Raw genomic sequence first — 26,197 nt, 5'->3', positions numbered from 1 at the left:
AGGTGAAAATTTGCATTCTTTAGCCGGATTTGATTCTAACTGTAAATGAGGCCCACACTGTCCCATAATTTAGTCGCAGAGTGAAGCCTTCGTTAGCAAACTGCTGCTGATCAGCACAGACAACCAGAGATAAGGACCATTATACTGTAGTTTGTGATGTATGAAGATATTTGAAAACAGGATTATAATACCTACCGGTACATCCTTTTCTCCTAGTCCGTAGAGGATGCTGGGGACCACATCAACACCATGGGGTATAGGCGGTTCCGCAGGAGCCATGGGCACTCTTAAGACTTTTCAATGGGTGTGAACTGGCTCCTCCCCCTATGCCCCTCCTCCAGACCTCAGTTATAGGAACTGTGCCCAGGAAGACGGACATTTCGAGGAAGGACTTATTTTAATACTATCGGTGAGATACATACCAACTCACACCCTCAACCATGCCGCACACATGGCATTCAATATAACACACGCCAACAGGCATGAACTAATTGCAGCAACATGCTGAACTGAGATAACACAACTTGTGTAACTCTAATAACTAAACTGCAGGTAAAGTACGCACTGGGACGGGCGCCCAGCATCCTCTACGGACTAGGAGAAAAGGAATTACCGGTAGGTATTAAAATCCTGTTTTCTCATACGTCCTAGAGGATGCTGGGGACCACATCAAGACCATGGGGTTATACCAAAGCTCCAGTACGGGCGGGAGAGTGCGGATGACCCTGCAGCACCGATTGACCAAACTTTAGGTCCTCATCGGCCAAGGTGTCAAACTTGTAGAATTTAGCAAATGTGAATTTTGCAAGTAGCTGCTCGGCACAGTTGTAATGCCGAGACCCCCCGGGCAGCCGCCCAGGATGAGCCCACCTTCCTAGTGGAGTGGGCATTTACAGACGTCGGTAACGGCAATCCAGCCGTAGTATGAGCTTGCTGAATCGTATTTCTGATCCAACGTGCAATAGTCTGCTTGGAAGCAGGACACCCAATTTTGTTGTGAGCATACAGGACAAACAGGGCCTCTGTTTTCTGTATACGAGCCGTTCTAGCAACATAGGTTTTCAAAGTTCTAACCACATCTAGAGACTTTGACTCAGTGAATGTGTCAGTAACTACTGGCACAACAATAGGTTGGTTTATGTGGAAAGATGAAACCACCTTAGGAAGAAAATGTTGTTGAGTCCTCAACTCTGCCCTATCTTCATGGAAGATCAGGTAAGGGCTCATGTGAGACAAGGCCCCCAATTCAGACACGCGTCTTGCCGATGCCAAAGCCAAAAGCATCACCACTTTCCAAGTGAGAAACTTCAACTCTATCTCTTGTAGAGGCTCAAACCAATCCGACTGAAGAAACTGCAACACCACGTTAAGGTCCCATGGTGCCACTGGGGGCACGAATGGAGGCTGGATGTGCAGAACCCCTTTCACGAAGGTCTGAATCTCTGGAAGAGAGGCCAATTGTCTTTGGAAGAACACTGACAATGCCGAAATCTGGACCTTGATTGATCCCAATCGGAGCGCCCGCTTCCACCCCAGCCTGTAGAAAATGGAGGAAACGTCCTAAATGAAACTCTTCCGTAGGAGCTTTCTTTGATTCACACCAAGACACATATTTTCTCCAAATACGGTGGTAATGTTTCGACATTACTCCCTTTCTGGCCTGAATAAGAGTGGGGATGACTTCCTTGGGAATACCCTTCCTGGCTAGGATCCGGCGCTCAACAGCCATGCCGTCAAACGTAGCCGCGGTAAGTCTTGATACACGCACAGCCCCTGCTGCAGCAGGTCCTCGCGAGGAGGAAGAGGCCGAGGATCTTCTATGAGTAACTGCTGAAGATCTGGGTACCAAGCCCTCCTTGGCCAGTCTAGGGCAATGAAGATTGTTCGAACCCTTGTTTTTCTTATGATCCTGAGTATTCTTTGGGATCAGCGGAAGTGGAGGGAAGGCATACACTGACGGGAAAACCCACTGGGTCACTAGCGCATCCACTGCTACTGCTTGAGGGTCTCTCGACCTGGAACAGTATCTCTGAAGCTTCTTGTTGAGACGAGATGCCATCATGTCTACTTGAGGAATTCCCCAAAGACTTGTCACCTCTGCGAAGACTTCTTGGTGGAGGCCCCACTCTCCTGGATGGAGATCGTGTCTGCTGAGGAAGTCTGCTCCCGGAATGAATATTGCAGACAGAGCTTGTAGATGTATTTCTGCCCAGCGGAGGATTTTTGTCGCCTCTGCCATTGCCGCTCTGCTTTTCGTTCCGCCCTGTCTGTTTATGTACGCGACTGCTGTTACATTGTCCGCCTGGATCTGCACGGGACGGTCTTGAAGAAGATGTACCGCTTGTTGAAGGCCGCTGTAAATGGCTCTCAGCTCCAGCACGTTTATGTGAAGGCAGGCTTCCTGTTGTGACCAACGTCCTTGGAAGTTTTCTCCCTGAATGACTGCTCCCCAGCCTCGGAGACTTGCATCCGTGGTTACCAGGACCCAGTCCTGAATCCCGAACCTGCGTCCCTCTAGTAGGTGAGAGCTGTGTAACCACCACAGGAGCGAAATCCTGGCTTTTGACGACAGGATTATCTTTCGGTACATGTGCAGGTGTGACCCCGACCACTTGTCCAACAGGTCCCACTGGAATACTCTGGCATGGAACCTGCCAAACTGTATGGCCTTGTAGGCCGCCACCATCTTCCCCAACAACCGAATGCACTGATGGATCGACACACAGGATGGTTTCAGTATCTGTTTTACCATTTTCTGTATTTCCAAAGCCTTTTCCACCGGCAAAAATTCTCTCTGAACTTGTGTGTCCAGAATCATCCCGAGGAAAGACAACCTTGTCGTCGGTTCCAACTGTGACTTTGGATAATTTATGATCCACCCGTGTTGCTGGAGTATTGACAGAGAGAGTGAGATGTTTTGTAACAACTGCTCCCTGGATCTCGCCTTTATCAGGAGATCGTCCAGATAAGGAATTATATTGACTCCTTTCTGACGAAGGAGGACGACCATCATCTCTGCCATCACCTTGGTGAATACCCTCGGCGCTGTGGAGAGGCCAAAAGGTAACGTCTGGAATTGGTAATGGCAATGCTGAACCGCAAATCTCAGATAAGCCTGGTGAGGAGGATAAATGGGAACATGCAGGTAAGCATCCTTTATGTCCACCGACACCATGTAGTCCCCCTCCTCCAGACTGGAAATCACCGCCCGAAGTGATTCCATCTTGAACTTGAACCTTTTCAGGTAGCAATTCAGATCTTTTAGGTTTAGGATCGGTCTGACCGAGCCGTCCAGCTTCAGAACAACAAAGAGGCTTGAATAAAAACCCCGCCCTTGTTGTGACAACGGTACCAGGACTATGACCTGGTCCTGACATAATTTTTGGATTGCCGCTGTTACTGCTTCTCTCTCTGGCGGAGAAACTGGCAAGGTCGATTTGAAAAATCGTCATGGGGGAACGTCTTGAAACTCCAGCTTGTATCCCTGGGATACTATTTGCAATACCCAGGGATCCAGGCCAGACAGAATCCAACCTTGGCTGAACAGTTTGAGACGTGCCCCCACCCGAGCGGCCTCCCTCAAGGGAGCTCCAGCGTCATGCTGAAGATTTGGCAGGTTTAGGGGTAGACTTCTGCTCTTGGGAACCGGAAGCCGCTAGGGACTTCTTTCCCTTTCCCCTTCCCCTACCTGCAAAGGAGGAGGAACCTCTCGTCTTTTTGTATTTATTGGGCCGAAAGGACTGCATGTGCGGGTGATAGGTCTTTTTTGCCGGTGCAGGCGCAGAGGGCAAAAATGTCGACTTACCTGCGGTAGACGCCGAGACTAACACATCCAGGCCATCGCCAAATAAGGCCTCACCTTTATATGGGAGAGCCTCCATGTTTCTTTTGGAATCTGCATCCGTGTTCCACTGGCGAATCCACAACGCCCGCCTAGCCGATACTGCCATGGTAGCGGCTTGTGAACTCAAGAGTCCAATATCCTTAATTGCTTCCAGCATGTAGGCGGCAGCATCCTTGATATTCCCTAACTTAAGGAGTATCTCATCTTTATCAATCGTGTCAGTTTCTGATGACACGCTTTCTGACCATTTTTCAATAGCGCGACTCACCCATGCGCAGGCAATAGTGGGCCTGAGCAGTACCATTGGCTACATAAATGGATTTCAATGTCGTTTCCATTTTACGGTCTGCCGGCTCCTTAAGTGAAGCCGTGCCAGGTGCAGGGAGAATTACCTTCTTTGTCAACCTGGAAAGTGCACTGTCTAACACAGGGGGTGATAACTATTTTTTCCTGTCCTCAGCCGGGAAAGGGTAAGCTATCTGAATCCTTTTAGGAATACGAAACTTCTTATCAGGACTCACCCACATCCCCTCAAAGAGAGCATTCAGTTCGTGTGAATGAGGGAACGTGACTTTTGATTTATTTTCCTTATAAAAATAAGCCTTCTCCTGAGGTACAGGAGTGGTTTCTGTAACCTCCAACACATCCCTTATAGCCACAATCATATATTGTATACTTTTCGACAATTTATGATCTCTCTCTCTGGAATCACTATCGTCGACACAAGAATCAGAGTCCGTTTCGGTATCAGTGTTTACAACATTAGCAAATGGTCTCTTATGTGACCCAGAGGGGCCGCCTGCATAAGGAATGACAGAATCCTGAAAAATCACATCTTCCACAGATTTTCTACAGTATGCAGCCTTAGATTCAGACGTATCTAATCTTTGGTTAATCAGATGCATATTGTCACGTATCTCTTTCACCCATGCAGGCTCTTGGTGTGCCGGTAGTGCCACCACATTACAACTCTGTGTCCCTAAAATGGCTTCCTCCGGGGAGGAACTCCCTGCCTCAGACATGCCTCACACGTGTACAGCACACTCACAGACACACTGAGACTAATTTGGGGACGGACAGACCCACAGTAAAATCTTTCAGAGGGACACAGTATAGGAGCAGCCAGTTCACAATCCCAGCGCCAGTATGTAATAAGTGTGAACACAGAATGCCCACAGCCAAATAGCGCTTTTATACAGATAATCACATTATAAAATGCACCACAACGCCTTGTGGCCCCCCAAATATCACCCTGTACTTGTCAGAAGTGGAGGAGAGGACCAGCGTGTTCTCTGCAGCCTGAGGAGAGAGAGAAAAATGCGCTGAGCAGTGTGCTGGCTGCCTGAGGAAGAAGCTCTGCCCCCGCAATGGCGTATCCTTACACTCAGTAATCACTGCAATATTTATACTGGTGGGGGTAGGGCTGTGCCAGCGGCACCTTATGCCCCCTTTTAGCCGGTTTTGAGGTATATTTTTGCTGCCCAGGGCGCTCCCCCCCCCCCCCCCCCCCCGAGCCCTGCACCCTGCAGTGCCTGTGTGTGTGGGCAGCAATGGCGCGATGCGCTCCCGCCAGCCGAGCCGTACCTCAGCCGTCACTTACTTGATAGAAGTTCATTCTTCTTATACTCACCTGTCTTCTGGCACTGCGAGGGGGGTGACGGCGTACGGCGTGCTGTGGGAGTGAGCATCTAGACGCGGCTAGCGTTCAGTTCCCTTCAGGAACTAATGGTGTCCTGTCAGCCAGAAGCAGAGCCATGAAACTCTTTAGGAAGTTGGTTCTGCTTCTGCCCCCTCAGTCCCATGAAGCAGGGAGTCTGTTGCCAGCAGATCTCCCTGAAAATAAAAAACCTAACATAAGTCTTTTCAGAAAAACTCAGTAGTGCATCCAGTCTGCCCGGGCACATTTCTAAAACTGAGGTCTGGAGGAGGGGCATATGGGGAGGAGCCAGTTCACACCCATTGAAAAGTCTTAAGAGTGCCCATGGCTCCTGCGGAACCGCCTATACCCCATGGTCTTAATGTGGTCCCCAGCATCCTCTAGGACGTATGAGAAATTAAACAGAATGCATAAAGTATTACATTACTTGCATGACTAGTTGCAATTGAGTTTAAAGCATTAATGAAAATAAGCAATTTTTTAATTATAGGGTCTATAGATTGTTGGATTTATATATATATATATATATCTATCTATCTATAAACGGTAGCACTCACATCTTCATGATAAGCAAACACTGGGGTGTCCACTCGAATACCACGGTATCCAAATTTGTAGATAAAAATCAGAGGGGGCACTCTCCAGACTTTTTTAATATAAACAACTGTTCATTTATTTGTGATATACTTTACATGATCAGCATAATGGCAAGAATTTCCTCAAGCGCTTTCGGCCCAACGAGGGCCTTCCTCAGGAGGCACTGCACATCAATCACAGCTTCCAACAAACAAGAGCAGAAATTCAGACATCCAGCAATAACGCTGATCCTGCCTGACTGGCTCTAAATACCCTCACCACTTAAAAAAGGCGCCAAAAGTATTGTGATGTCATCAAACAGGGACAAAATATTCTCCTTAATAGATTACCACATATTCAAAGAATATAAAACACCACACTAGTCCCCATCCGAGAGCACAAGTAGCTAAAGTCATAATCGGCAAGTAAGGGACGATGGGGCCGCAGCAACCCATCTCTGACACCCGCCGCGTCCCGGCGCGGAGCACTTCCGGTCTGTGGAACGCAAACGTCACCCGGCCGGAAGTGCCCAGACGCCACTTGGAACGCAAACAGGAAGTCAGGCGCTAGTCCCCTTTAGTAGAGGTTGTAACTTAAACAAAACACCATAAAACATCAGTTAGGCGGACTGTCATTAAAATACACCAGCCTTGTACCTCACACCCATATAGGGCAAGTGTGCAAATATATCAAAGTGCAAGTGGCAATGTGCATATAAATTGCAAAAACGAGGATAGTAGAGCCAGACAGGGCAGTTAGAATATTCCCCAACAAACTCCCATCCCTCCATAATTAGCTAGATCCTCAGAGTGCAATGGCTGAACGACACCGAGCCGCTGTATACGAATAACCCAAATTCTAAAGCAATCTGCCACTATTCACTTAGGCCGGTTCAGCGTACCTCCATTACACTCTGGGGATCAAGACAATAAAACACACAAAATATAACTCAAATAATATACAGATAGCAGACAAAGGCAAAAACACTAAAGGGTGCATCGGGCAAGAAAAGCTTCCTAGATTTCACAGAAAAAATTATCAGCGTAAAAAAACGTTTAACGGGTTTGACTCATTCAGACCATTGGGTGTCACTGAACCCAATCTATGTATCCACCTTGCTTCTAACTTTTTGTTAGGAGAAGTGAACGATCACCCCCTCTATTGGGGACAGGGACCCAATCAATAATCCTACACTTCAAGGATGCTACTTGGTGTCCTTCATTTAGGAAATGCTGAGCCACCGGTTTGTCAGTGCGACCTGTTTGCAGTGCTTGATGAATTGAACTGCGATGGTTTGCCATCCGCTCTCTGAACGAACAGGTGGTCATCCCCACATACGGAAGCCCACAGGGGCATAGTAGCATATAAATAACATGGTCCATCCGACAATGTAATCGGTATCGAATAGTGATTGGTTTTCCACTGAGTGGGTGTGGAAACTTCTCACCGACCAACATCGAGCGACATGTCACACAACCCAAGCATTTGACGCAGCCTTTTCTTATCTTGTTTAGCCAGTTGTTTTCAGTCCCAGCCGTTTGTCTAGCTGGGTGCATCAGCAATTGTTTCAAGTTGCGCCCACGTCTATAGGCCAACATGGGTGGATGTTCAAGTGTCTTTTTGAATTTTGGGTCTGAATTCAATATAGGCCAGTGCCTCCTTATTGACGCTCTGACAGCAGGCGATTTTGCATCAAATTGTGTGACATATATCATCCGCGGTTCTTTGGTCGGTTTCACCTCAACCATTCTTGATCGTGCTTTATCCAGGCATTTATTGATAGTGCACATACTGTACCCCCTCTGAGTAAAGCGAGCTTTCATCTCCACAATCTGCTTCTCAGCAGTAGTTGAATCTGTGTTATTCCTCAAGACTCGCATAAATTGCGAGATCAGCAGACTAGATCTCAAAGATGGTGGATGGTTGCTCGTGGCATGCAAGATCGTATTGCGATCCGTTTCTTTTCTAAATAGGGTAGTCCCCAGGTTAGTGCCATCACGAAAAATAGTCAAGTCCAAGAAATTAATAGACTTTGTGTCAGAGTGTCCCGTAAACCGTACAGTAGAATCCAAGTTATTCAAGTACTCTAACATATCATTAAATGAACCTTGAAGTGTAGGATTATTGATTGGGTCCCTGTCCCCAATAGAGGGGGTGATCGTTCACTTCTCCTAAAAAAAGTTAGAAGCAAGGTGGATACATAGATTGGGTTCAGTGACACCCAATGGTCTGAATGAGTCAAACCCGTTAAACGTTTTTTTACGCTGATAATTTTTTCTGTGAAATCTAGGAAGCTTTTCTTGCCCGATGCACCCTTTAGTGTTTTTGCCTTTGTCTGCTATCTGTATATTATTTGAGTTATATTTTGTGTGTTTTATTGTCTTGATCCCCAGAGTGTAATGGAGGTACGCTGAACCGGCCTAAGTGAATAGTGGCAGATTGCTTTAGAATTTGGGTTATTCGTATACAGCGGCTCGGTGTCGTTCAGCCATTGCACTCTGAGGATCTAGCTAATTATGGAGGGATGGGAGTTTGTTGGGGAATGTTCTAACTGCCCTGTCTGGCTCTACTATCCTCGTTTTTGCAATTTATATGCACATTGCCACTTGCACTTTGATATATTTGCACACTTGCCCTATATGGGTGTGAGGTACAAGGCTGGTGTATTTTAATGACAGTCCGCCTAACTGATGTTTTATGGTGTTTTGTTTAAGTTACAACCTCTACTAAAAGGGGACTAGCGCCTGACTTCCTGTTTGCGTTCCAAGTGGCATCTGGGCACTTCCGGCCGGGTGACGTTTGCGTTCCACAGACCGGAAGTGCTCCGCGCCGGGACGCGGCGAGTGTCAGAGATGGGTTGCTGCGGCCCCATCGTCCCTTACTTGCCGATTATGACTTTAGCTACTTGTGCTCTCGGATGGGGACTAGTGTGGTGTTTTATATTCTTTGAATATGTGGTAATCTATTAAGGAGAATATTTTGTCCCTGTTTGATGACATCACAATACTTTTGGCGCCTTTTTTAAGTGGTGAGGGTATTTAGAGCCAGTCAGGCAGGATCAGCGTTATTGCTGGATGTCTGAATTTCTGCTCTTGTTTGTTGGAAGCTGTGATTGATGTGCAGTGCCTCCTGAGGAAGGCCCTCGTTGGGCCGAAAGCGCTTGAGGAAATTCTTGCCATTATGCTGATCATGCAAAGTATATCACAAATAAATGAACAGTTGTTTATATTAAAAAAGTCTGGAGAGTGCCCCCTCTGATTTTTATCTATCTATCTATCTATCTATCTATCTATCTATCTATCTATCTATATATATATATATATATATATATATATCTATATCTATATCTATATATATATATATAAATAAAATCTTTTTCTCCTAGTCCGTAGAGGATGCTGGGGACTCCGTAAGGACCATGGGTATAGACGGCTCCGCAGGAGACATGGGCACTTTAAGACTTTAAATGGGTGTGCACTGGCTCCTCCCTCTATACCCCTCTTCCAGACCTCAGTTAGGACTCTGCCCAGAGGAGATTGACAGTACGAGGAAAGGATTTTTGTTAATCTAAGGGCGAGATACATACCAGCCCACACCATACAACATGGTATATACTAAACCAGTTAACAGCATGAACAACAGCATCAGCCCGAGACTGATCTCAACTGTAACATAACCCTTATGTAAGCAACAACTATATAAAAGCCTTACAGATTTCAACCGCACTGGGACGGGCGCCCAGCATCCTCTACGGACTAGGAGAAAAAGATTTACCGGTAGGTTTAAAATCTTAATTTCTCTTACGTCGTAGAGGATGCTGGGGACTCCGTAAGGACCATGGGGATTATACCAAGGCTCCAGACCGGGCGGGAGAGTGCGGATGACTCTGCAGCACCGATTGAGCAAACATGAGGTCCTCATCAGCCAGGGTATCAAACTTGCAAAAGTGTTTGAACCTGACCAAGTAGCAGCTCGGCAAAGCTGTAATGCCAAGACGCCTCGGGCAACCGCCCAAGAAGAGCCCACCTTCCTAGTGGAATGGGCCTTTTCCGAATTTTGGAACCGGCAATCCAGCCGTAGAATGAGCCTGCGGAATTGTGTTACAGATCCAGTGAGCAATAATCTGTTTAGACGCAGGAGTGACAACCTTGTTGGCTGCATACAGGACAAACAGTGCTTGTTTTCCCAACCCTAGCCGTTCTGGCGATATAAATATTTAAGGCCCTGACTACATCAAGGGACTTGGAATCCTCCAAGGCACCCATAGCCACAGGCACCACAATAGGTTGGTTCATATGAAATGACGAAACCACCTTAGGAAGAAAATGAGGACGAGTCCTCAACTCTGCTTTATCCGCATGGAAAATCAGATAGGAGCTCTTGTAAGACAAAGCTGCCAAGTCGGACACCCGCCTTGCAGATGTCAAGGCCAATACCATGACCACTTTCCAAGTGAGAAACTTCAATTCAACTGTTTGAAGAGGTTCAAATCAGTGTGATTTAAGGAACTGTAACACCACGTTAAGGTCCCACGGTGCCACTGGAGGCACAAAAGGAAGTTGGATGAGCCACACTCCCTTTATAAAAGTCTGGACTTCTGGGAGAGAAGCCAATTCCTGCTGAAAGAATATAGATAAACCCGAAATCTGCACCTTAATGGAGCCTAATTTCAGGCCCATATCCACACCTGACTGCAGAAAATGGAGAAAACTACCCAGTTGAGAATCATCCTTAGGGCATTCTTGGCTTCACCAAGAAACATATTTTCTCCCAATACGGTGATAGTGTTTCGCCATTACCTCCTTCCTAGCTGTAATAAGAGTAGGGGCGACTTCATCCGGAATACCTTTCCTAGCTAGGATTTGGTGTTCAACCGCCATGCCGCCAAACGTAACCGCGGTAAGTCTTGAAACACACAGGGCCCCTGTAGTAACAGATCCTCCCTGAGAGGAAGAGGCCACGAATCTTCTGTGATCATTTCCTGAAGATCTGAACTCCAGGCCCTTCGAGGCCAATCTGGAACAACGAGTATTGTCTGCACTCTTGTTCGTCTTATGATTCTCAATATTCTTGAGATGCGAGGAAGTGGAGGGAACACCGAGACCGACTGAAACACCCACGGTGTCACCAGGGCGTCCACTGCCTTGACCCGGAACAATACGTCCGAAGCTTTCTGTTGAGGCGTGACGCCATCATGTCTATTTGAGGAAGTCCCCAACGACTTGTCACCTATGCAAAGACTTCTTGATGAAGTCCCCACTCTCCTGGATGGATATCGTGTCTGCTGAGGAAGTCTGCTTCCCAGATGTCTACTCCCGGAATGAAGACCACCGACAAAGCGCTTACATGATTTTCCGCCCAGCGAAGAATCCTGGTGGCTTCTGCCATTGCTGCTCTGCTTCTTGTCCCGCCCTGGCGGTTTACATGCGCCCCGGCTGTGACGTCTGCCTGTAACAGAACAGGTAGGTTGCGAAGAAGATTCTCCGCCTGTAGAAGGCCGTTGTATATAGCCCTTAATTCCAGTATATTGACGTGTAGACAAGCCTCCTGGCTTGACCATATTCCCTGAAAATTGTTTCCGTGTGACTGCTCCCCATCCTCGGAGGCTCGCGTCCGTGGTCACAAGAACCCCATCTTGAACGCCGGACTTGCGACCCTCTAGAAGGGGAGTACTCTGGAGCCACCACAGGAGGGAGAGAGAGACCCTGGGGGACAGGGTATCTTCCGATGTATCCGCAGATGGGACCCTGACCACTTGTCCAGAAGGTCCCACTGAAAAGTCCTTGCATGGAACCTGCTGAATGGAATGGCCTCGTAGGCCGCCACCATCTTTCCCAATACTCGAGTGCATTGATGAACTGACACTCTGTTTGGCTTTAACAGGTCTTTGATCATGTTCAGGAGTTCCTGGGCTTTTTCCATCGGGAGAAAAACCCCTTTGTTTTCCCGTATCCAGAATCATGCTCCCCAAAAAAGACAGCAGAGTTGTCGGAACCAACTGCAACTTGGGTAGATTTAGAATCCAGCTGTGCTGTTGTAGTACTCTCAGGGAGAGCGACACGGTTTTTAATAACTGTTCCCTTGAACTCGCATATATCAGGAGATCGTCCAAATACGTGATACTTGTGACCCCTTGCTTGCGGAGGAGCACCATCATTTCCGCCATTACCTTGGTGAAAATTCTCGGGGCCGTGGAAAGCCCAAACGGCAACGTCTGAAACTGGTAATGACAATCCTGTACAGCGAATCTTAGGTACGCCCGATGAGGAGGATATATGGGGACATGAAGGTATGCATCCTTTATGTCTAGTGACACCATAAAATCCCCCCCTTTCCAGGCTGGATATCCTTGCCTAGAGAGATTCCATCTTGAGTTTGAACCTCTTTAAATATAGGTTTAGGGATTTTAGATTCAGAATTGGCCTGACCGAGCCATCCGGCTATGGGACCACAAATAGGGTTGAATAAAACCCTTTTCCCTGTTGCACTAGGGGAATCATGATAATCACTTGCTGTTGACAAAGCTTTAGTATGGCAGCCAAAACTATTTTCCTCTCCGGGGAAGTAGCTGGCAAGGCCGATTTGAAAATCGGTGTAGAAGCACCTCTTTTATGGATTTGGTAGAGGCCGGGGAGGACATTTTTCCGGTGAACTAGCCGTAACCGGTGTTCTTTTCCCTCTACCTCTGGCGAGGAAAGAAAACCACACCCCTTTCTGAACTTACGCGACCGAAAGGACTGCATCTGTTATTAGGGTGTTTCCTTTTGCTGTGGGGGAACGCAAGGCAAAAAAGACGACTTACCTGCGGTAGCTGTGAAAACCAGGTCCGCGAGGCTCTCCCCAGATAAAACTTCACCCTTGCAAGGTAAAGCCTCCATATGACTCTTTGAGCCAGCATCACCTGTCCATTGACGGGTCCGCAGGGACCTACTAGCAGAACCTGCCATGGCATTAGTTCTTGAACCCAAAAGCCCAATATCTCTCGCAGCCTCTCTCATATATAGTGCTGCGTCCTTGATGTGACCTAAGGTCAACACCCTACTATCTTTATCTAGGGTGTCAATGTCATAAGACAAGTTATCAGCCCAAGCTGTAATTGCGCTACCTACCCCTGCCGACGCTACTGCTGGTCTAAATAGGGCTCCCGTAGTCGCATAAATTGATTTTAAGGTAGATTCCTGCCTACGATCCGCAGGATCCTATAGAGCCGCCGTTATCAGGGGACGGTAATGCTACCCTTTTGGACCAGCGCTTTAACACCTTGTCCAGCGTGGGCGAGGATTCCCTCCGTAACCTGTCCTTTGAGGGGAAAGGATACGCCATAATAATTCCCTTGGGAACCTGCAGTCTAATGTCACGAGTCTCCCAAGCTTTTTTTAAATAAAAAAATCAGCTCATGAGATGAGTTAGTTTACTTTCCTTTAAACATGCCGACCCTCGTGTCAGGGACAGAGGAATCCTATGTGATATGCAAAACATCTTTTATTGCAATAATCATATATTGAATACTTTCGCGACCCATGGGTGCAACCTTGCATCATCCTAGTCGACACTGGAGTCGGAATCCGTGTCGGTATCAGGGTCTGCTAACTGGGTAAAGGGACGTTTATGTGACCCTGAAGGGTCCTGGGACACAGTAAAAGTCATGGGTCAATTCCCTGCTTGTCTTTGGACTCTGCTTTGTCCAATCTGTAATAAAGCCACATTAGCATTCAAAACATTCCATATGTCCACCCAATCAGGTGTCGGCTGTGCCGACGGAGACACCACCACCATCTGCTCTGCATCCTCCCTAGACGAGCCTTCCGCTTCAGACATGTCGACACACACGTACTGACACCCCCACACACACTGGGATAAATAAATATGGGGACTGACCCACAATAAGGCCCTTTGGAGAGACAGAGAGAGAGTATGCCAGCACACACCCATCGCCACAATACACTGAAACCAAGGTCCCAGCCTAAATAGAAATATATATATATATATATATCAAGCGTTGGGTCCACACTCACGTTTCAAGGTCTTCTGCTGGGGTGCCGTCCAAAACTGGAGACCTATTGGAAGTCACCAGTACAATACATAGGCAAAAAATGGGAGCACTCACCAGTCTTTGACAAAGGTCCAAGTGAGGACCGAAACGTCGATTACTCTGTCTGGTATGAAATTATAAATTAAAACTCTGCTTAAATGAAGACTGGTGAGTGCTCCCATTTTTTGCCTATATATATATATATATATATATATATATACACATACATACATACATACAATCTGCACCAAATAAATGTGCCCCCCCTCTCGTTTTTGCCCCGTTATTGTTCAGCAGGGGAGAGTCCGGGAGCACTTCTCTGCAGCATGCTGTGGAGAAAATGGCGCTGGTTAATGCTGGAGGATCAAGCCCCGCCCCCTCAACGGCGGGCTTCGGTCCCGCTCAATTTCTTTATATTGGCCGCCTTTGAAGTCTTCTTTCTTCTCATACTCACCCGGCTTCTATCTTCCGGTTCTGTGAGGAGGACGGCGGCGCGGCTCCGGGACGAAAGGCGAGGGTGAGACCTGCGTTCCGACCCTCTGGAGCTAATGGTGTCCAGTAGCCTAAGAAGCAGAGCCTATCATTTAAGTAGGTCTGCTTCTCTCCCCTCAGTCCCACGATGCAGGGAGCCTGTTGCCAGCAGTGCTCCCTGAAAATAAAAATCCTAACAAAAGTCTTTTCAGAGAAACTCAGTAGAGCTCCCCTGCAGTGCTGTGGTGCGCTCCCTGGGTCAGATCACGACAATTCACAATAAGCTCCAATGGCAGGATATATGTTCATCAAACTTGACCAGCAAAAGTCCGACAGACGTGGGAAAATTCATATATCTTCCTTCTGAACACTCCACCAATTCACCATCACAGGTAATCCCCAAAAAAGAAGTTATAAATCCGCATATAGTGAAGTACAATTTTATTCTATTCGGTGTGCAAATTAAGCATAAAATATTAAGTGCAAATGAAATATTCAGTGCAAATAAAATTCATGGGGTATAGCTTCCCATATATTACATAAAATAGCAGCAAAAGATAGATAATTTCAATACATCTAGGGTTAATTCAAGGGATAATGCTTCCCACAATAAATAGTATACCACAAAGGATATATGTAGCAGCAATCAATGAAACAAAATATATAAAAAAATCCACCACTGATTAGGCGGACCTGCGTACCAGATTTCGTGGGGTGTCAACTAGCCCACCCAAATTCGCATGGAAGGTTGCCTCCCGGGATTAACAGCAACAATCAAGACATGCAGATTCAAGGCTGATTTTGCTCCCCTCTGGTCATGGAAGGTCCCTCCAATCAATCACCTATAACGCGTTTCAGCTCTGTATATAAGCCTTCTGAAATGCGTTATAGGTGATTGATTGGAGGGACCTTCCATGACCAGAGGGGAGCAAAATCAGCCTTGAATCTGCATGTCTTGATTGTTGCTGTTAATCCCGGGAGGCAACCTTCCATGCGAATTTGGGTGGGCTAGTTGACACCCCACGAAATCTGGTACGCAGGTCCGCCTAATCAGTGGTGGATTTTTTTATATATTTTGTTTCATTGATTGCTGCTACATATATCCTTTGTGGTATACTATTTATTGTGGGAAGCATTATCCCTTGAATTAACCCTAGATGTATTGAAATTATCTATCTTTTGCTGCTATTTTATGTAATATATGGGAAGCTATACCCCATGAATTTTATTTGCACTGAATATTTCATTTGCACTTAATATTTTATGCTTAATTTGCACACCGAATAGAATAAAATTGTACTTCACTATATGCGGATTTATAACTTCTTTTTTGGGGATTACCTGTGATGGTGAATTGGTGGAGTGTTCAGAAGGAAGATATATGAATTTTCCCACGTCTGTCTGAATTTTCCCACGTCTGTCGGACTTTTGCTGGTCAAGTTTGATGAACATATATCCTGCCTTTGGAGCTTATTGTGAATTGTCGTGATCTGACCCAGGGAGCGCACCACAGCAACCCCAAGAATATTTCTAGAAACTGTAAAGGACTGAGGTGACTGTCCTGTCTGTTGGTTGCTGCACCTTTGTATTGAAGCGCCATCTTTACACCTTTTTTCTTTGTATTGCTCCCCTGCAGTGCATCCAGTCTCCACTGGGCACAGGATCTAACTGGGGTCTGGAGGAGGGGCATAGAGGGAGGAGCCAGTACACACCCATTCTAAAGTCTTAAAGTGCCCATGTCTCCTGCGGAGTCGTCTATACCCATGGTCCTTACGGAGTCCCCAGCATCCTCTAGGACGTAAGAGAGATGTGTATATATATATATATATATATATATATATATATATATATATATATATATATATATATACATATACACACATACATACATACACACACACATACTATATAATATAATACATAGACTGAACGTACCCCTGAAGACGCCTCTCAATAGCTTTTGAGACAGATCCTGTTGCTACACACATCTCTGGACACACGGAGAGCAGCTGCAGAGCTTGGGATATAGTTATACTGGAAGACTGGTCATGTAGGTCTTCTTCCTTCTGCTGCAATGGGATGACACACAACTTTCCACGGTAGAAGAAAACCTGGAGAGTGAGACTCATGCATTGGTCACTATTTATTGGACAACAGAACATTTTTTTAAATATATTTTTTGGTCTGAAAATGCAGCTGTACAGTACACTGCCTTTATGGATTAGCAGGTTTCAAGGATATACATGCTTAGGCACAGGTTACTTAATTAGTACCTTAGTCAGTAAAATTATACCATCTCTGCACAAGCAGGGTTATCCCTCAAACCTGGGCTATTGGGGTGACTTGAGTACCATGTTTGGGAACCACTGGGTTAACCTATGGCTAGTGGTACCTCACCACCCAAACATAGATTAAACTACTAGATCAGGGGTGGCCAACCAGTCAGTGACAAAGAGCCAAAAACCTTGTTAGGTATGTCAAAGAGCAGTCATCGAGCCGATGGCGTGCATGCAAAAGTGGAATGTGGCCTTGTGTCTGCTAGACCACACACCTGGTATAAAATACATTGAAAAAGCCAGAACGACATAAAATAATTTTTTAAGCCAAATCCATCGAAAAAGCCACTTTCACATAATAAACTTCAGCTCCCCCATGTGTCACTCCAGGCCAGCTCCTTCATGTGTCACTCCTGCTAGCACCCTCCTATGTCACTCCAGCCAGCTCCCGTGTCACTCCAGCCAGGTCTACCATGTGTCACTACTGCCAAGACCCTGCTGTGTCACTCCAGCCAGCTCCCCCATGTGTCACTCCAGCCAACATACTCCTGTCACTCCAGCCAGCTCTCCCATGTGTCCCTCCTGCTAGCACCCTCCTATGTCACTCCAGCCAGCTCCCCTGTGTCACTCCAGCCAGGTCTACCATGTGTCACTACTGCCAAGACCCTGCTGTGTCACTCCAGCCAGCTCCCCCATGTGTCACTCCAGCCAACATACTCCTGTCACTCCAGCCAGCTCTCCCATGTGTCCCTCCTGCTATCACCCTCCTATGTCACTCCAGCCAGCTCTCCTATGTGTCACTACTTCCAGCACCCTCCCGCGTCACTCCTGCCAGGACCCTCCTGTGTCTCTCCAGCCAGCTCTGCCATGTGTCACTACTTCCAGCACCCTCCTGTGTCTCTCCAGCCAGCTCTGCCATGTGTCACTACTTCCAGCACCCTCCTGTGTCTCTCCAGCCAGCTCTGCCATGTGTCACTCTAGCCCACCCTCATGTATCACTACAGCCCCCCCATCAACTCATGCCATTGCAGCAGTCCCTAATGTGTCCTCTGTTTGCTTGTGGGTGTCTCACCTCTAGTATCTGACTCCTTCAGTTTTCAGTCCCTGTAGTGCTGCTGCTTATCTGGAAGGAGTGCAGCGGTTTCTGTATCCGTTGTGGTCACATGATTTAGAGTGTTGGGAGCCACATTTGAATAAAGAAAGAGCCACATGCGGCTCAAGAGCCACAGGTTGGCCACGCTCTACTAGATGGTATGCACTGTACTCACAGCAATATCACTGGTGAGCTTAGCAGGAAGGAGACAATCTGTGACCACAGTGAGGGCTGCATCAAACCATAGCCCTCCTGTTCCTCACCAATCATCCTCTTCCATTTGAAAGAATTGGATGTTAATGAAAAGAGTCACCCAAACATAGGCTTTCCATCCTAATATTCATTTAATCTGGGACACCTATGATTTACACAGGTTCTGTGGCTGATTAAAACCAGGTGAAATACAGGCTTGAATTTTGCCAGGCACAGAACCTGTGTATATTATAGGTGTTGCAAATTAAAGGAATATTATGGCAAGCCTACCTAAACAGCATGCCATTTTCCAGACTCTGGGCTAGGATCATTCTCAGTGCTGCATACATGCCTCTTAACGAAGGACTAGACACAGAGGTTTTAATTTTCTGTAATTTAGCCAGGATATAGACAATTGTTACTCAGATGGCTATGAGGATGTGGCCTGCAGCATATCTATATGTGAGGGGAAGTGCTGAGTGAAGTGGTGGATCACTGCACCTTCTGCAATCTGCACTAGGCAAGGATTACATCCAATCACAGCTACCGGTTTTATTATCAGATAACGCCAGAAGGTAGAGTAGGTCCTCTCACAGACACAACTTCACCCACAGTATCTGGTCCGATTCTGACATATTCTATGTAATATTGGAGGGCAGTCTACACACATGGAGTAAACATGCTTTGTAAGTCTTCTTCCCACCTGGTTTGTGCTGCAAGTCTGTCACAAAAATGCATTTCAGCTGATACACAAAAAGTTGTTTGTGAATCAACATAAATCTATACCAATATGTTTGATTTTGGTATTGGCGTTTCATTTGGAAGTGATGCTTAGTGTCTCACCTGCACATATTTATAAAGGTCCTGAGAGAGTATCTAAAACTAGTTTGAACTTGGGGAAAAAGAGGATTTTGGTACTTACCGATAAATCCATTTCTCTGAATCCTCTAGGGGACACTGGAGTCTTATACAGTAGGGGTGTGAAGCTTGCAACCGGAGGTGTGGCACAATCTAAAATTAGCATTGTGTGCACAGCCGGCTCCTCCCCCTTCACATCCCTCCTCCCTCAGTTTGGAAAATTTGACTGAGAGAATAGGACATGATTCTATAGCACCTGGCGAGGAACCGAACCGTACAACATGTCAAACAGTATCCAAGAAACGGTTAACCGAAAAACGAACGCCGTTTGTACGAACTGTTTAATCAAGAACTTCGAACACAGCAGGCTGACAGCACCGAGGCGGGCGTCCAGTATCCCCTAGAGGATTCAGAGAAATGGATTTATCGGTAAGTACCAAAATCCCCTTTTCTCTTTCATCCACTAGGGGACACTGGAGTCCTATACAGTAGGGGACGTCCCAAAGTTATCCCCAAGGGAGGGAGTGCTGTCGGTGGCCTGCAAAACTAAACGTCCGAACTTCTCCGGACGCAAAGTTATCAAACCTGTAATAATTTGTGAACGTGTGGGCTAAAGACCACGTTGCCACTCTGCAAAATTGAGTAGTGGAAGCACCTCTGGCATCCGCCCATGAGGCACCCACTGATCGGGTGGTAAGAGCACCCGCCTGAACCGAAACTGTGTTACAGGAAATATAAGCTTGCCGAATGGCAAGTCAAATCCGTCTAGACAAAGACTGCATAGGTGCAGGCCAAAACTTCCGTGGCCCATCTAAAAACAAAACAAATGGTCCGACCTTCGGAAAGTCGATGTAACCTACACGTATACCACTAAAAACGCGGACAACATGCAAAGACACGTCCCCATCTGCAAGACCCATCTGCAAGACCCTAGGAAGACGGGACCATGCATGGCTGGTTTACGTGAACCCCCGAAACAAACTTAGGAAGGAAATCTGTTCCTGTACGGAATTCCGTCCTATCCGCATGAAAGATGAAAAAGGGACGTCTACCCTATAAGGCTCCCAACTCATAAACCCGCCTGGCCGAAACCAAGGCAAGCAATAATGTGATCTCCCAAGAGAGATATTTCAGGTCTTTCTTGCAAACGGCTCAAAAGTCGGAGTTCTCCGAAACTCCAACTCCAAAATGAAGTCCCACGGCTCAGTGGGAGGACGAAAAGGGGAACGTATGCTCAGAACCCCCAGTAAAAAGGTTTGACCTCTGGCAAGGATGCCAACCGCCGTAGAAATAGGATGGAGAGAGCTGAAAGTTGAACCTTCAGAACGCCCAGTATCAGTTCTACCTCTAGACCGGCCTGAAGGAAAATAGAAGTCTGGATAAGTGGAAGTTCGTCGAATTCCACCCACGTACTTGATACCAAGCCATATATCTCTTCCAATCTATGTAGTAGTACATGATTGTGACCAGCTACCTAGCGATAAACATCGTAGAAATGGCCGTTCTTGGTATCTCTCTGTCTCTTAAGATCCGGGTTTCAAGAGCCACGTCGTTAAACTCGACCTGTGCAGGACTGGGTGTTGAAACGGTCCCTGATATAACAGGTCCTCCCTCCGAGGCCACCGCCAAGGATCTTCCCCTAGTAATCCTTGCAGTTCTGAGTACAACTGCGGGACCAGTCTGGTGCGATCAGGATCGCCCACATTCGTTCTCTTTTCAACCCTTTCGGAAACCTGGGTATGAGTGGGAAAGGAGGAAAAATGTAAACCCTCCTGCAACACCAAGGAAACGTTAATGCGCCCACTCCGTCTGCTGCTGGATCCCTTGTCCTGGACACATATCTGGGTAGCTGATGGTTTTGTCAAGACGTCATTAGGTCCACTTGACGTAGACCCCATCTCCATACCACAATGTCGGACATACGTGTAGGCACCACTCTCCCGGATGTATGTCCTGGCGACATGAGAGAATCTGCTTTCCCAGTATTCATCACCTGGAATGAACACTGCCAAGAGGATGATGCGTCGCCTTTCTGCCAACAACAAGAACCTTGTGTCAGCCCTTGGCGCCTTCCTGCTCATTGTTCCTCCTTGACGGTTTAAGCAAGCAGTCGTCATGCCATTGTCCGACCGTATCCTGACGTGTTGACCCATGACTAGGTCTTCGGCTAAGTACACCGCTCTCAGTTCGAGAATGTACATGGGCAGGCTGCTCTCCAGTAACGTCCATCTGCCCTGAAACTGATGTTCCTCTAAGACGACACCCAAACTTCTGAAACTGTCGTCTGTTGTCAGGATCCTCTAATCCCAAATGCCGAAACTCTTGCCAGCTGCGAGATTCCTATGTAACAACCACCAAATTAAGGAGGTTCGTATGCACGGTGGAAACCGGATTCTTCGATATAGAACCCAGCGCGAACTTGCTCCCTAAGCAATGCGTTTATCTGGAATTGTTGAAAATGAAGTCTGCTGTATTGGAGAGCCTCGAACGATGCCACCATTGTTCCGAGAAGATGCATACAGAGGTGTAGCGAAACCGTGTGTGTATCCGCAGTTCCTGAGCCACTAAGCTCTGCAGGACCGGGACCTTGCACTCTGGTAGGAACACTCCCAAGTGTACCGTGTCCAAGAGGAGACTGAGGAATTGAGTCTGTTGAGTTGGCATGAGGATGGGTTTCTGGAAATTTACAATCCACCCATGTTGTATGAGAAATAGATGAGATGTCTGAACATCCTTGATCAACTGTTCCCATGCCTTGATCCGGAGAACGTCTAGAGACGGTACAATCGTGACACTCAACAAACTCAATCCTGCAACCATGATTGCCATGGGCTTCGTAAAAATTTGTGATGAAAGACCTAATGGCAAGGCCCAGCATTGGCAGCGATCCATCACCAGTGCGAACCCTACTCAGCCTGGTGAGGAGCCCAGATTTGGATATGCAGACATGCATCCTGTATGCTTTCTGAGGGCAGTGGGGCAATCCCGTTGTAAACAAACTGACTGTGAGGTCTTTGCGAAAATCCAGTTTGTTGGGAGATTATGTTGTTTATGTAAAGGTCTGGTGAGGTTGTGGCCCAGATGTCCCGAAAACCTTCCAGACGTGAGCCCACCAACGGGGACCCCAGGTGAGCTGTTAGGCTGTCATGCCACGGTTTTGTCAGCAGGTTTATCCTGCTTTCTGGTTGCTGCCTGTGAGCGGCCTCTCCTCTGCCCCCACGTACTTGTGTACCGAAACCTCTTCCCCGGGCTCAAAAAGGACCGTGATCTAAATGAATGAAATGAAAAACTGGTCCCAAATAACCTCTCCGAACCTTGGTTCCTGTATAAGGTGAAGGCATAAAGGTGGATTTCCCTGTAGTAGCCTGCAAAATCCATTTGTCCAACTGTAGACCGAAAGGGGGTGTATTCTACCGCCTTCATGGTGTCAGTCTCCCTGCCATTCTCTGAGCCATAAAATCCGTCTAACCGATATGGCCGATGCGGAGATGCGCGATGCTATCCTTCTAATATCCTTTGAGGCTTGACACAAGCATGAAACAGATTCATAACTGTGTTCCGCCCGTTGGGTAATCTTTCCTAAGCTATTTTTCATAAATAGCCTGTACAATACGTCCAGACCATGCTCCCATGGCCCTGTAGACCCAAGTTCAGATGATCGCAGGTTTCTGTGTTGCACCTGGTGCTACCAAAACTTTGCCTTGCAAAATCGTCACATTAAGTATTGGTAAGATTGTCTTCTTCGACAACCTTCCTAGGGAAGCATCCACTACTGGTGAGTTCTCCCACTTAACCATTACACCCATAGGCAGGGGATAAGTTACTTGAGACCCCTTTCTTTTTTTTTTTTTTTTTTTCTTCCAGAAATTGAAAATGTTTGTCAGGGGATTCCCAAGCCTCTTCCATTTGAGATTGGAGGGATTTAGGAATGGCAAACACTACTGAACGCGGCTTTTGGGATTCGAACAATTCGAATTTTTCTTCCATTACCGCTTCAAATAAAGACTCAAGACCTGAGATTGCCGTGTCCTTTTCTGGAAAATCGGCGCTTAGGTTAGATTCAATGAACTCACTTTCCTCTGTATTAAGGAGAATACCCTCTTCCTCCTTCCGATATAATAGGAAGAGGTCTCTTAACTGCCTTGCGCACATTAGTTTCTGTATGTGTGGGTGGCGTTAACCTGATGAGAGATTCCTCCACCAATCTTAGTTTTATTCTATTTGCAAAGTTGAGCATGTTCCCTTCCTTCACGCTTTCTGCAACCGCAATCTGGTTTAGCGTGCTTGGCTGGTGCTTTTGACTGAAACAGCAGACACACACATATAGAATATTCAGCGGTACTTTCACCCTTTTAATTAGGTAGAGAAAGACCGTAGGGATGATGCAAACAATAGCCTTTACCTGGCCGTCTGTGTCTTCAGAATTAAATTATTATTATTATCTTCCATATAACAGCCGTCTTACAACCCTTGCACCTCCAACTGTGAATCAGCTTTTATGAGTGGGGTTGATGTTCAGTTGCATCCCTTTATTTTCACGGGATCTTTTAAATAGAAGTCCTTGAAAATATAAAGCATAAAGATCTATGATTAATATATACAGGAGGATCCTTTGCAGCAGTGACCACTATTCACCAGAAGAGGGAGCCAAATCCTCTGTATTTTTACCAGGCCAGATTTCTCATAAATAGAGGGAGCACTCATATTTTAATATAAGACCCCACCCCCTATTCTGACTGGCCAGACCTCATGTCCCCACGAAGAGGGGCGTGTTCTTGCTAACAGTGACGTTTGGCGCCTCTGAGTCCCGAAAAATGGCCGCATTTGAACATTTTGTGACACCTCAATTACATTTACAAACGGTACCCTGTGGCCCCGGAGCCCCTAATGTCTCAGCGCTAGTTGGCTTTGCCGTCCTCGCAGCGCGTCCCATAGCGAGACGCCTCTGCTGCATGAGTCACCCTCCACCCCGCCGCTCACACAACACAGTCTCTCCCGATCTCCTCCATATGCTGCACCGCGGAGTTACCTTGCCGCGTGTGCAGCTTAGAAGTGGGAAGGGACGGCTGCAGCTGGCCGGGAGGCTGGAAGACTGACACTGTCTCCGTGAGGCGGTGGGAGGGGGATGATCGCATGTGCCTCGTTCTTACGTCCGCTAATTTCTGCTACCCCTGCTGCGGCTACACTGATCTCCCCACCGCTGTTAACAGGGGAGATCAGTGTGTAAAAAAAAAAAATGACGCAGCGCTCACTGAAGAGGGGACGCAGGGAGAGCTGGCTGAAGGTACTGGATAAAGCTGTGGAGGGAGGGAGGGAGGGAGGGAGGGAGAGCGGGGGACGCCGCGCTGCTATTGTTGTAATAAATAGTCAGATGGCAGCAGCGTGGTGTGGGGTTAAGAAACTGGGGCTTCTGTTACTACCAGTACTCACGACACCTCTGAGTCCTCCTCCCGTTGAGAGATCTAGATCCCTTTAGCTGGGATCCTTGTCTCTCCACACTGCAGACACTTGTCCTCCTTTTACTAGGTGGACGGAGTCCTTTATTCGTTTTGTTAAGCCTGAACCCTCCTTCCATTTAGGTGGGATTGGGCAGCTTTCCTTAGGAAAAAGCCTGCACCCTCCTTTTAGTTAGGAGGGATTGGGCCAGTATAAAACAATAAAAATTAAAATTAGAAATAAATAAAATAAGTAAATTGTCTTCATGGAGCAGGAGCTCCCATCTTGTGCTTCTTCCTCCTGGCACAATTTTCCAAACTGAGGGAGGAGGGATGTGAAGGGGGAGGAGCCGGCTGTGCACACAATGCTAATTTTAGATTGTGCCACACCTCCGGTTGCAAGCTTCACACCCCTACTGTATAGGACTCCAGTGTCCCCTAGTGGATGAAAGAGAAAGAAGAGTAGATTTAAGTCTTCAAACAGGTTTTGGAGGTTGGTGAGTCCATTGTTAGTTCACTTATTGTTATGGATATAGAAGTCCTAACTTTGGAAGATAAAAGGAAGGGACGAGCCATCTTCATCCCATGCATAGAGTAGCATTCGGATGTGTCATTATTTATTGGTCTCTGTTCTTTAGAATGGATGGAATTATCTTTTGAGAGAAAAGCTTCATAAGAGGACTAGAGTATACATAGTATTTAAATGAGAAACATCCAAATTTCGTTGCGTCACAGGGTAATGTCACAATCTAAAACGGATTCAAAACAGCTGAACTGGTCCTGTAGTGACCTATGGAACTGAAGAAAACAATTCTCTCTCTGTCAAAAGAAATGATACTTGGAAGACATTGCGCTGACTTTCCCAACTGCGCACAATATAGTTATATTTTCCGGATTTCTGCAGAATATCCCCAAACATGGATTTAACCCCTAATGTACTGGAATGCTGTATTCAGCATGACAGCTCCATCCCGGACATCGGGGGTCATTCCGACCTGATCGTAGCTGTGCTAAATTTAACACAGCTACGAACACTTACACTGACATGCGGGGGGACGCCCAGCACAGGGCTAGTCCGCCCCGCATGTCAGGCAGCCTTCCCCGATCTGCACAAGTACAAAATCATTGCACAGCGGCGATGCTTTTGTACTTGAAGAGTAACTCCCGGCCCCCATCATTTCTTAAAAAGTCCCTGTACTTCCAGTACAGACCACACAGAAATGTCCTTACCCGATTGGAGCTATTTTCTGGCTTCAGCCACTTGGGTAGAAAATTAGCTGCTTCTATCAACAAAAATTCTCCATCGTTGTCTTCAACCCTGCATGACAAAGGACAGCAAACGTGAATTTCCGTGTCAGTTACTAAATAGGCGAGTTTTCACTTTTCCAGATCTTGATTCTATTTTTATTTCCCAACTATCTGGCAGTCAGTATAGATTTACAGGTTGAGTCTCCAATATCCGTTATTCCGAAAACTGAAATATTACATAAACCGTAGGTTTTTGGGAGCCATGACATGTGACCCGATACCCATTTCACAGGACTATTTAGAAGACTTTGTCATGCCCCTTTCTCCGGTTCCCATGCCTGCTCTCCTCCCTGCTGTGGTTCCCAGGTCCTTCTCTAGCTGTCACCGCCTCTGCTCCCCTGGTCGAGCTGACACCTACTATCAGCAGCTCCCGGCAGCCTCAAGATCCTGGAACCTGTAGCAGTCTCCCGGTGGCCTCCAATTCCTGCAACCAGCGCTGACCCAGCAGCCATGTC

At 46.9% G+C, this 26,197-nt stretch overlaps 1 protein-coding gene across 3 annotated transcripts in view; it reads right to left on the bottom strand.

The window, feature by feature from the left end:
- The window catches only part of ECD (ecdysoneless cell cycle regulator), a 69,107-nt gene that overhangs the window by 30,660 nt on the left and 12,250 nt on the right, over positions 1–26,197 (bottom strand). For all 3 annotated transcript variants that reach the window (XM_063961473.1, XM_063961470.1, XM_063961472.1), the window contains exons 4-5: positions 25,665–25,752; positions 16,516–16,691 (exon numbers count right to left, since the gene is read on the bottom strand). In XM_063961473.1, coding sequence (XP_063817543.1) covers positions 16,516–16,691; positions 25,665–25,752 — 264 coding nt within the window. The remainder of the gene's footprint in view (positions 1–16,515; positions 16,692–25,664; positions 25,753–26,197) is intronic.

This window comes from Pseudophryne corroboree, chromosome 3 (assembly GCF_028390025.1).
Source record: "Pseudophryne corroboree isolate aPseCor3 chromosome 3, aPseCor3.hap2, whole genome shotgun sequence".
Lineage (NCBI taxonomy): Eukaryota > Metazoa > Chordata > Amphibia > Anura > Myobatrachidae > Pseudophryne > Pseudophryne corroboree.
Note: the sequence above shows the minus strand (reverse complement) of the source record. Positions and strands in the feature narration are given on the sequence as shown.